Source organism: Pempheris klunzingeri, chromosome 5 (genome assembly GCF_042242105.1).
Source record: "Pempheris klunzingeri isolate RE-2024b chromosome 5, fPemKlu1.hap1, whole genome shotgun sequence".
Classification (NCBI taxonomy): Eukaryota; Metazoa; Chordata; class Actinopteri; order Acropomatiformes; family Pempheridae; genus Pempheris; species Pempheris klunzingeri.
In genome coordinates this window covers 10,711,460-10,723,851 of record NC_092016.1, presented here as the reverse complement: position 1 = coordinate 10,723,851, position 12,392 = coordinate 10,711,460, and the positions used below count along the sequence as shown (strand labels likewise).

The 12,392-nt window shown below is 43.0% G+C and overlaps 1 protein-coding gene across 10 annotated transcripts in view; it reads left to right on the top strand.

Moving 5' to 3' along the window:
- Positions 1-12,392, top strand: part of tjp1b (tight junction protein 1b) — a 47,039-nt gene that overhangs the window by 29,071 nt on the left and 5,576 nt on the right. For 4 of the 10 annotated variants that reach the window (XM_070830041.1, XM_070830040.1, XM_070830038.1 and 1 more), the window contains exons 6-22: positions 344-447; positions 986-1,154; positions 1,273-1,417; positions 3,993-4,126; positions 4,724-4,829; positions 5,322-5,472; positions 6,090-6,198; positions 6,290-6,509; positions 6,747-6,931; positions 7,023-7,118; positions 7,231-7,313; positions 7,424-7,634; positions 7,744-7,844; positions 7,959-8,309; positions 8,652-8,876; positions 9,949-10,806; positions 11,456-11,547. In XM_070830041.1, the coding sequence (XP_070686142.1) occupies positions 344-447; positions 986-1,154; positions 1,273-1,417; positions 3,993-4,126; positions 4,724-4,829; positions 5,322-5,472; positions 6,090-6,198; positions 6,290-6,509; positions 6,747-6,931; positions 7,023-7,118; positions 7,231-7,313; positions 7,424-7,634; positions 7,744-7,844; positions 7,959-8,309; positions 8,652-8,876; positions 9,949-10,806; positions 11,456-11,547 (3,340 nt within the window). Of the gene's footprint in view, positions 1-340; positions 448-985; positions 1,155-1,272; positions 1,418-3,992; positions 4,127-4,723; positions 4,830-5,321; positions 5,473-6,089; positions 6,199-6,289; positions 6,510-6,746; positions 6,932-7,022; positions 7,119-7,230; positions 7,314-7,423; positions 7,635-7,743; positions 7,845-7,958; positions 8,310-8,651; positions 8,877-9,948; positions 10,807-11,455; positions 11,548-12,392 lie in introns of all 10 variants that reach the window. The other 6 variants (XM_070830034.1, XM_070830037.1, XM_070830031.1 and 3 more) reach the window with 3 other exon arrangements.

Genomic DNA, 12,392 nt, shown 5'->3' with positions numbered 1-12,392 from the left:
TCGGGGATAAATAAGGAGGGCAGAAAGAATGTATTCTTCGATGATCCAGAAGTCACCTGCCTTTTTATTTATCCAACAATTACCAGACAGCCAGAGTTTTAGAAGAGAATAAGACCTCCAGATCAGCATTGGTCAACTGCCAGAGTAAACAAAACTTGCCAGCCACAGCAAAATCCAAGTTAACTCAAGTAAATCTAAGTAAAAGAGCAATTAATCTTCTTTAATCACTACTGTTAATCCCAGCGGGAGCAGCGGCTTGACAGCATCGTGTGGCCAGTGTGGTGTGGACACGTGAACTCTGTGCTAACATGGTCTTTGTTGTTGTCGTTCACTTTGTAAGCAGAATATGGCCTGCGCTTGGCCAGCCACATCTTTGTCAAGGACATTTCCCCTGAGAGCCTGGCAGCCAGAGACGGCAACATCCAGGAAGGGGATGTTGTACTGAAGGTGAGGGACAGGGTGGGGGAGGGAGGCGAGAGGCCTGGTCAACATTTGATCTATACAGATATCATCAAATATTCAACATGAAAGAAACCACTTTACGTTGTTTTTTCAATTTTGCATTGATGGAGAGAAGAATCGATAATGTGTTAAACCGACTAGTGCTCATTGTACTGCTGCACTAGTGGGTCCATTTTGAACTGCTACTATTCTAAATCGATCATTTCTCATATTCAGTCTCATCAGACATGTCTTGTTACTTTCCAGTACATGCTAGCGCTTAAGAGCATTCTGAACTGTCCTTGTTTAGGCTGTGTCTTTACAAAACGATTTCACCCCGACAAAATGTAATCATTTTGTCATTTTCAATCAATTTGCATCTGTTCTTGTGCCTTTTTAGAAATAAACTTCTCATATGATTATTTTATTGCATAAAAATGTAAATTAAAGATGTTTTTATTTGATTTCTCTTAATTTTAATTGAAATTTTCCAGCTGGTCTTTGTCATGTCGCGACTGATTGCTTCTTTTTTTAACTCCCTCAGATCAATGGCACAGTGACTGAGAACCTGTCCTTGATAGATGCCAAGAAGCTGATAGAAAGGTCAAAGGGCAAGCTAAAAATGGTTGTTCAGAGGGACGACAGGGCGACCCTGCTGAACATCCCTGACCTTGATGACAGCATTCCTTCAGCCAACGCCTCTGACAGAGACGGTGAGAGTGGTATTAAGTGTTGGATCCAACCATACTGGGGGGAGGGGACTTAACAGACAGGCTCATCAGTGTTTTATATCAGATTGCAGGCGTTGAACAGTGGCTCTCGTCTGTTCAGACATTTCAGATATCCATTCTCTGGCATCCGATCATTCCAATCGATCGCATGACAGACATCGTAGCAGCCGCTCCCGCTCTCCAGACAGGCGATCTGAACCCTCAGACCACTCGAGACACTCACCCCCACAAATCAGCAATGGCAGGTAAAGACCACCCATCCATAAATTTATATTTTAGGCTTTTAGCTGTCATGACAGAAATGTAACAGGATGATAAGTTTAAAGTTATAATATGTGTCATTCTCATATAGATTGATTCAGTTTTTCTGGTTCATTTATGCTACTTTCAATCTCTGGTTGATGTAAAATCAGAGTACCAATAATAATGCAGATTTAAGAAAAAATATCGAAAAGAAAAAAGATGCCTCAGTAGAGCTCATGTCATTCAAACTGATTAAAAACACCACAGCACTGACCACTTACCACTGAACATGTAACTAGAACTAGATTATGACATATTCACTTAAACAGCCATGGGAATTGTTTTTCATTGATATTAATGTAGACCTTTAAACGATAAATCAATTAGTCTTAATTAAAAAAAAAAAAAAAATCCACTGATCAAATAAACTGAATATTTTCATTTTGTTGTCTATACGTTTGGGAAAACAAGCACTTCATGACATCACTGTAATTGTGCTAAACAATTAATCAAGAATATTATCAGCAGTTTAATCTGTAGTTAAAATAATCATTAGTTTCACTCCTGGATTAATGGAGGAAGTAAAAAGGGCATGAGTTTATAGCCTTGTATTTATGTTAAAAGATTGTTGTCACAATGTCTGTTCTGTCTGTTTTAAGTTTATTAAGACAGGCTTACTGTTTTTTTTTGTGAAGGACTTTCGATTTTTTTTTTTTTGTTTGAGTAAATACCAGCCATCAGCCCATTCAGCACTTCACTGACTGTAATCTTGTTTGAAAGCTCAGTGGAGCACCAGAGTTGTTCCCCTTTCACACTGCTTATTGACCTGAGAAGAATAAAAGTCAACTGTAAAACTGCAAAAGACTTAGTCGTGGTCAGAATTAGGGTTGAGAGTAAGGTCAAAACTCTGCTCTCATTAGTGTACAAACGCAGTGCTTAATGAACAAAGCAGTTTTGATGCATCGGTTTCAAAAACGGCAAAGTTATGTGGCACGTACCTAACTGAGGAAAATTCATTAGTACAAAGCAACGATGCGTGTGGGTATAGTCTCACAAGCACTTACTTTTAATGACATTTGTCTGCCCTCTTTTATTTCCTTTATACTTCAGCAGCTGGAGAATACCGTAAGTTTGGCACCATTACCCAGTGTGAATAGTTTATTAATAGTAATGGTAGTGAGTCATGAATAGGTTTAATGTAGATTAATAGACAAGTAGGTCTAGTGTTCAAACTTTTACAAACAACTCTCAACTCATAGTCATCTTAACACTACAGAAATTAGTCATTTTTGTCATGAAAACAGAAAAGTGTTACCAAATGGAATACTGCTGAAGTGATATTTTATAGCATCAATTATTCAGTGACATGTCTTGTTTTGATTTGAGAGTCCTGTGAAAGTATCACAGGATCCCAGTGTCTCTTGAATGTTTTGGTGGGCAAACCGCATGTTTGGTATAAGGACAATATGGCTCCTGCAATGAAGGAACAAAAGGCTGTCACCAACTATCAGTGTCAGCTGTGTCCCTTTTCACAAGTGGCCACTTTTGTGAGATCTTTCTTTCCTCTCATATGTCTCAGATGTCCGACTTAATTTTGGTCTTATTACTTTTGAATTGATGATACTTAATTCACAATTACAGAATTTTAAGTAAGTTAAGCAAAAATGTGTCATAATAATTTACTTTTGACACATCAAGGCTACTGGAACACATGCGTAATTCATTTACTAAAGTATTTTAATTAACAGGAAGGAGGTGTTGGCACAGGGTATTATTGTTCATCTGAACCTGATCGGTGACCTGTGACCTTTTCTCTCAGTTCAGGAAGTTGGCAGTTAAAAGCAGGGTCTCCTCCAGGATGGGTTGAAAAAGAGGTTTATTCCTCTGCAGCCAGTTCAAACAGGGTCTGTCATGGTTACTTGGTCCCTTAGACTGTGAATAAAGCAGTATTTTGCCAGTGAATTTGTGCCAGTGAGCAGCCATGTGACCATGAGGTTGGAGTCAGAGTCATGAAGCCATAACACTGGACAGCCTGCATTGCTCACTACTCTTCCCTTATGATTTCTCATTTGAAACTGATTGGGAATGTCAACATTCAGCATCAAAGCAAGGGGAAATTCTGCCATAATTTATAATTATCTGACTCCTAATTGGCCAGGGTTACTGCGAATCAGTTTACACAACCTTTCTGTTTTAAAACTGGTCTAAAGCCAGAGCCACGCAGTGAAATTCACCTGGAGGACAGAATCCACTCTGACACCTTAGATAAGCTGCTCTAAAAATAGAGCACAAAAGACTGGAAAGACAAAGTGGTGACCTTCAAGACAAAGATGCAGCCTTAGACTCGAGCAGTTCTTTTCACCTATTTTTCTTTTCTCAGCCAGTGTGTGTCCACTGCAGTCAGGAGAAATTTTCATGCAGTCTAGGTATTGTATCAAGTGGTGTAAGGCTTTTTGTATCGTTGCGTGTAGTCGTGATGTTGTTGCCTCCTATATCTCCAGAATGCGCTATTTATAATCTCATGTGTTACTTTTTAGTAAACATGAATTGTACAAAAGCGTCTATCTTTGTCCGCAGTCACAGAAGTCGTGATGACGAACGGATCTCAAAGCCGGCTTCAACACCAGCGAAACTCGCAGAGGAGGTTCCTCTGCCCAAACCGAAGGAGTCGGCTATTGCTAGAGAGGAAAAACAGCTCCCACCGCTCCCAGGTCAGTGATATAACAGTCTACCATCAAACCACATCATTGTTTATACATGTACAAAAAATAACATGTCAGCATAAATGTCCCTCTTCATCATGAACAGTAGAATATTGATTGACTTCATGATCATAAAATGTAATCTTGTGTGAACCAGTCATTTTTGCCCTTTTTAAAAGCACAACTTCCAAAAAAAGTTGGATGCAGCTGCCTGCTGAGCCTGGCTGAGTTTGCCCATAGCCAAGTGAAAATAAACCATATGAGTTGATCTAGTCTGACGTTCCTCCCCAGCCTGCAGCACTCTGCTGTCTCTCCATTTGACCTCCCGCTCAGGACACAGTGTGCCTTGAGTGTGTATGTGTGTGTTTGTTTGTTCGCTCTTAAGCGTCTGTGTGATAATACTTTGCCTGTGTGTGGTTTTGAACAGTTGTGTTTCTTCATTGGTGTACTTGTTGTCAGTTGAACACGTATATCTGCGGTATTGTTAAGTTGCAATGGTGTTTGAACGGGCGTTTCTTTGTTTTTAAACATGTTCAATTCCTCTTTCTTATGTTCATCATTTCTTTGCATTAATAGCATGTGTTTGTGTTTTGTGTTTGTGTTCAGAGCCCAAGCCGGTGTATGCTCAGCCTGGACAGCCAGACGTAGACCTGCCAGTCAGTCCCTCTGATGCCCCTGTGCCAAGCGCTGCCCATGACGATAGCATCCTACGGTAATATTAATAGTATAATACTATCAAATCTTAACCTCTTCCCAAAATCTACAAAACAAAAACTACAATGTGACATTTGTGAAGGCATCTCTCTACAAGTCCTCACTTCACTTTAAAAAAAAAAAAAAAAGAGAAGGCAACCATGAGGAAGGAATTTTAACCTGCAGTTCACATAACAGCACATCCTGGAACAACAGTCGACAGTTTACAAAATGCTCCTGTGCACATTCTGCTCTCATTTATCTATATAAAAGCAGGGCATTTTGGCTGCCATAAGGCATGGATTTTAATGCTGTATACTGGTTTGTTTGCATGTTAAAGTGGCAGTTTTGAATGTGTGTTTGTGAATGAGACAAACAGTTTACTGTAGTTACTTTTTTTTTTTTTTTTTTTTTTACAATTTATAGAGTGAAGTTTGTATTGGAAATACCATCAAATGGTTTAATGTCAAAGAAAATAAGCCTAACTATTGTCTTCATTCCCCATACTCAGGCCAAGCATGAAGCTGGTAAAGTTCAAGAAGGGGGAGAGTGTGGGGCTGCGGCTGGCTGGGGGCAATGACGTGGGCATCTTCGTAGCCGGAGTGCTGGAGGATAGCCCAGCAGCTAAGGAGGGCCTAGAAGAGGGCGACCAAATTCTCAGGGTGAGATTATTTTTTTACACAGCAAGTGATAGTTGAAACAAAGTGGTTTTGATTTTAAGAGTTGTTGCAAAAGTGAGCTTGTCAAAAGTTATATGTTCACACCCTGAAGTTGTTCTGTGTTTGAAAGGGCCGTTTTGTTTTCTTCTCCTTGCTTTAACAATGGGTATCTGATAGTGTCTGTAAACAGCCATGTTTTATTTGGTATGCGTCCTGAAGCTTTTCCCTTTTTTATTTGTGGTTTTACACACTGGCTGCTCCAAAATTCCTGTACCTCCAGGCCGGTCTCTTAGCAATGGCCCCGAGGGAGCACACACAAAAAAACTGTTTCCTCTCACTGTTTTTGTCCCATTTCCTCAAAGCTATATATCTCGCTGTTTGTACCCCCTTAATGAGGAATGGCCTGAGTTCTTTTAGTGCAGTAAAACCTGCAGTTACTGAGGCAATACTGAGAACAGGAAGAGCTATGTAAACCTTTATCTAAACAGTGATTTACACTTACTGCATCGCTCTATGAACAAAAAAGCAAATACCTAAACTTAAACTTGAAAGTCGTACACAACCGTGAAGATGTTCTGTGGAAAGCATAAAGCAGTAACCCCTGTGTTACCAAATTCCAGGTAAATAATGTAGATTTTGCAAACATAATCCGAGAGGAGGCGGTGCTGTTTCTCCTGGACCTTCCTAAGGGTGAAGAGGTCACCATTTTGGCTCAGAAGAAGAAAGATGGTAAGTGAAGTGAGTAAGGAGATGAGACGAGGTAAATTACTATGAGATGCATCAGCTCTGCGTTTTTGACTCGCTGTCCTTTCCTGTTCAGTGTATCGGCGCATCGTGGAGTCAGATGTCGGTGACTCCTTCTACATCCGGACACACTTTGAGTATGAGAAGGAATCTCCATATGGGTTAAGCTTTAATAAGGGTGAGGTGTTCCGCGTGGTGGACACCCTCTACAACGGCAAGCTGGGATCTTGGCTGGCTATACGCATCGGCAAGAACCACCAAGAGGTGGAGAGGGGCATCATCCCCAACAAAAACAGGTGACAGCATTCTGACAGACATATGTGTCAGTTAAAGAGTGATATGCTAGATTAATGTTTGTCACAACAGTAGACAGTCAGTTCTGCTCTTTGTATTAAATTTGTTATGATTATTGATGCCATGTCGTGTCCTTAGGTATTGGCACTGTTGAGGTTAGCCGTGCCAAGTTTATGACACATCCATTAGCTTGTGTTACATTAAGAATTGTCTCTGTCTTCCCGCCCATTTGTCAACAGAGCGGAGCAGCTCTCCAGCGTGCAATACACTCTTCCCAAAACAGCAGGGGGCGACAGGGCTGATTTCTGGAGGTTTCGTGGTCTTCGCAGCTCAAAGAGGAACCTGAGGAAGAGCAGAGAGGACCTCTCTTCCCAACCAGTCCAAACAAAGTTCCCAGCTTATGAAAGAGTTGTACTGAGAGAGGGTAAGGAATCTGACCATGTCTGCTTGCCTTTATGTCAATGTGAAACCAAAGCTGCAGACACTATTTTATTTCTTTTTCTTTTTGCGTGCAGCTGGTTTCCTGAGACCTGTGGTGATATTTGGGCCCATCGCTGATGTAGCTCGAGAAAAACTCTCCAGAGAAGAGCCAGATCTTTTTGAGCTTGCAAGTACGTTTGTATTCATTACACTACACATGTTCTGAAGATGAAATCAACAGACAATAAACCTGTTGGTCCTCAAAAATGTTCTTTACAAAAATCTCTCTAACCTTGGTTTCAGAGAGTGAACCGAGGGATGCAGGAACAGACCAGCGCAGTTCAGGAATCATTCGTCTTCACACCATCAAGCAGATCATTGACCGAGTGAGTATGGCTCCATTTATCATATACAGGGCATTGTAGGTTTTTACATTATTTGATTAGATGTATTTTTTTTTTTTATCCCTCCTTTTTCCTGTCTTTGTCTCATGAAGGACAAACATGCTGTGCTGGACATCACACCGAACGCTGTGGACAGGCTGAACTATGCTCAGTGGTACCCGATTGTAGTCTTCCTAAATCCCGATAATAAGCAAGGTGTGAAGAACATGAGGACCAGACTGTGTCCAGAGTCCAGGAAGAGCGCCAGGAAGCTCTATGAGAGAGCCATCAAACTGAGGAAGAATAATCACCACCTGTTCACCAGTGAGTGGGCGGAGAGTGTTAAAACACAGTAAATTAAAATGTATATTGTCTTTTTTTTTTAAATGTTTTGTACTTGAAGTGATTGTGACTCAAATATAATCTCTCTTAGCTACCATCAACTTGAACAATATGAATGACGGATGGTACGGAGCTCTGAAAGAAACAATCCAGCAGCAGCAGAACCAGTTGGTGTGGGTGTCAGAGGGCAAGGTGAGAGACGGGCCCGTTAGGATTTGTCATTCCATTTCACTGAACAGGATTTTTAGAGTCCCGTTAGTCTGACTAAGCGACACACGAGATGATAATTTCTCTGCTCTTTCTCAGGCGGATGGCACTACAGAGGATGACTTGGATATCCACGACGACCGGCTGTCCTACCTGTCTGCACCAGGTAGTGAATACTCCATGTATAGTACGGACAGCCGCCACACTTCTGATTATGAGGACACTGACACGGAGGGCGGAGCATACACAGACCAGGAACTAGACGAGACTTTGAATGACGAGGTGGGTCTGCCCACGGAGCCCGCCATCACCCGCTCTTCTGAGCCTGTGCGAGAAGATCCACCTGTAATTCAGGACACCCCCGGTTACCCTGGATACCAGCACCCTGTGCAGCCTGACCCGGCCAGTCGCATAGACCCTGCTGGGTTCAAGATGGCCGCTCCACAACAGGTAAAGTTCATATCTAGCTCAGCAGGCAGACCATTGCTGGCTGTGCCTATCAGAGATGGATGTATGGCTAAAAGTATGTGACTGCAGAGAAGATGAATAGCTCCTATGTGTTCAGTGTTGTGTCCTGACCTTTGTTAAAATTAAATGTCCTTTGCTAAGTAATAAACATGTTTTAGAAGCTACCGGTATGTTATCTATTCTAACCACATTTTTGCAAGTGCATTCTCTGGCTGGTGTAAAACTGATTCAGTGTAAGGAAGAAGATCATGGTGTTGCGGTGAGCTGTACTTTGTTTGCCCTTGGCAGGCTGTGTCATAAATGTCTCTTAACAATACTTCACAGCAAGATGAGGCTGCTCTGCCCATGCCCACGTTGCCTCCGACGGTGGTAGCGCCCCCTGCTGTTGAGCAGCCTGTAGAGGGTATGCACCTAGAGGAGCCGCCTGCTGCAGCCGCAGCTCCTCAGGCTGACTCACTTAGCAGCCCCAGCCCTGCCCCTGAGCTTAATCAGCCCCCACCACCACCACATGAACCCCACCCGTCTGGACCGCCTGGTCCAGAACCAAAGGTACCCGCTGTTTCACCAGCCACTCGGACCGGGCCTGGGCCCCAGCCTGCTGTTTTAACTGCCTGTCTTCTCGCACATGCTTTCCACTCGCTCTCTGCATGACATGCCCACACTGTGTGACTCACTGAGCCCACTGTGTGCCTCTGGCTCCCAGAGAAAATGTGAGACAGACTAGTCCACATGCACCACAGTGGGCTGGGAGACCAGAAGGACTGGTACATCTGAGTCTTTGACCAGGGTGAAGACATCCACAACCAGCCCTAACTGTTGCCTCTTACTTCCTTTGCATGGCTCCTAATGTTTTTTGGGTTCCTTTCAGCTTTAACTCTCTTCTGTAGATGAACAATAGTAGCACTTACAGTGGCATCATAGTGGTAGATGTGTCGTCTGTTGTAGTGCCAGTAGTTTGACGTTGCATTAGATGCAAACTGAATGTTGGTTGCATGATGAAAGCTAACCTGCAGACAGTACTCTTGGTAATGATTTCCATCAAGCAATTCGCCCTATGGGAAAACAAACCTACATCCGCACACTGCATTGTGTCTTCTGTTTAATAGTTTTGCGCTGAGTAGACGCCAACAAATCAACTTTCTTCCATAGGAGTTACTGTAACTAGATTTGCTGTCTACAGGCTACACATCATATGTTTGAAATGAGGCCTTTCATAAATGTGGAAATTGCTTCACTGTTAATTCTCTATTTATGAAATATGTTATTGTGTAAAACCCGGTTGTGCTCATATGGATTATCATTCTTGAAAGGCATCTTGTCAAACAGGCATTCAGAACTGTTCTTGAATAATGGACAAAGGTTTGCTTGTGTAATTGCACTTTGAATTGATGTTTGTTTAATGAAATGGTAGAAGGATTTGTTTTCTAATGTTATACATGTTCAGTTCCTCAAGGTTTCAGTTTATTTCCCAGTATTGAATTTAATCTTGAAGATATTCATAATCTTGTGTAGGGAAAGCATTTTTCCCTGACTGCTTTCTGTCCTTCAAAATGGTGGTTGTCAAAATCTCAAACTTATGACAATGTGTTCAATGTATTCATTCAGTATTGTTTCTTCACAGATGTACAAGAAAGATCTGTACAATATGGAGGACCCTGTGCGAATCAACCATGGCCTGAAGCAGTCTATGAGCTACAGTCACCAGCCGCCGTACCAGGACAAACAGCCATACCGCGAATACGACCACCCGCCTTACGGATACGATGGAGGCGGCTACACAGAACCAAAGCCTCACAACACTGACTCTCACCTGCACTACGACAACCGTGTGCCTCATTACAGCGAACAGTGGCCCCCCTATGACCAGCAGACCTCGTCCTCCCAGCCCGCAGGGTACCAGCCGGGCCACCAGCAACCAATGGGCTACAGCCCCCGGTCCCCCTACGAGGACGGACCAGGGAGGGACTACAGCCCCCCTCAGCCACGCTACGATGAGGCCCCACCAGTGGGCTATGATGGCAGACCACGCCACAGTAAACCTGGGCCCATTCGTTACGATGAGCCCCCACCCCCACCCCCAGTTGGCTATGATGCCCGCTCTCCTTATGAGGCAGAACCTCATGGCTTCCCCATCAATTCACCTCGATCACCGGAGCCCCCAAAGCAGTATTACGGTGACTCTGGTCTGAGGCCCACCTACATTCCTGGGCCTCCGAACCGTGGCTATAAGCCAGGGATGCATGAGTCTATGATGAACTCTGAGCCCACAATCCCCCCTCCTAAACCAGAGACCCTGTCCTCCCCAGGCGAGCCTGCGATCACTCCAGGCTCAAAACCCCTCCCTCCACCGCCCCGAGAAGACCTGGATGAGGACCCGGCCATGAAGCCACAGTCAGTGCTCAACAGAGTCAAGATGTTTGAGAATAAACGGTCTGTTTCTATGGATAGGGCTAAAGAAGGAGAGTCGTCAGCACTCAGGGTAAGTTCTCACATAGTTTACAGCTATCAACTCAGATCAAACATTTAATGCCATGGATGTGACTGTATTTAGTTGGTTTAAGTAATGTAAACACCTTGTAACTCTATATTTAACCTCATCACTGCTATAAACATTGCTAACAAAGAGTAGAGCACTTTCCAAATGGAAAATTGCATTCAGGTCACACACCCAAAGAAGTAAATATGACAATGGAATAATTAAAACATCAATTACTAAAATGTTAACTAGAAACTGAACTAAAACTAACCAGGAACGTTCTCTTACCCTAAATATATACAACTGATCACTACACTATGATCCAAGCAGGGCCATGTTAGGCTAAATGTCAGGTTTGAGCATCTGTTGGCTATTAAAGAAGTTTAACATTTAGTACTTAAATATGCAGATATTTCAAAGTAACTAACAAAGCTCCAAGGAGGCCAAATTATCTTTTCCTTAACTACAGATGCATCAGCGAAAAAAACTGCAGAACTGAAAGGCTTGAAACTGCAAGCTTGTTTCTGTGAAATGTGAGATGTCAGGTGCAGCACTAGATACCTACAGACTGTGCATGCAATCCATTCATGTTAACAAAAATCTGGATCAGATGCAAGGAGCTCTAAAGAGACTCCCTCTCGTTGCTTTTCAGCCTGCAGATGTTCCTAAACCTGTGAGCGCACCTGGCCCAGTCCTCAAAGCTAATTCCCTCAGCAACTTGGAGCAGGAGAAGTCCACCTATAGGTACGTAGTCCTCATTACAGCAGCCCAGGCTGCAGAGAAGGTGGGTGAAGGACAACTCTAAGATCCTTGCAAAGGTGTCTTGGAATTTATTGTTGTTTGAGCTCCACCTAGTGGACTCAAGTCACTCTGCAGCAAGCCAGACTGTGGTGTGACATGAAAGGCATGCAAAGGTGTCAACTAAGACCACCAGTTCTGTGTGTCAGCAGGGTTATTAGCAGCCTCACTGTTCCCTGCTGTGAGAAGGTCAGCACCAGTCTTACTGCTGTCCTCCTCACTCTGTCCCCTATATCCACAATGCCTTCAAACACAGGCTGTTTTTTTCTATGAACTCTGGGCATTGCCCGGCATTGTCCACATCAGACACCTCCTCACCTACTGGAAATACTTTATTTGGTGGGACACACAGGAGGCAGGCAAGACACAAAGTACAGTTAAACACTGTAATATTTTGTTTACAGCCCATCAAAGATAGCAGATGACTCTTTGCATTTCATTGATATCAATATTACATGTATTTGGATGTAACCGCAATATCAACAAAATAGTATGAATGTTTATATTCTTCCAGTTTTGGGCCAGTCACATGATAGAAACATCATCAACATAGCCACTCACTCACTGTGAATTCTCCGTACAGTGACCTGCTGTAGCCACACATAGGCTCATGGGACATTACACTGGTGGTGTTAAGTCTGTTTAAGACATGGTTGTTCTCACATACAGCTCCAGCAGGTAATGACTAAATAAGTTCTGGGTTGCAGTGCACGTGATTAAGGGACTTTACCTGATCATTTCGTGCCATTGAGCTTTAAGCTGATCCTATTGTCTGTCCCTGCTGTTGAAAT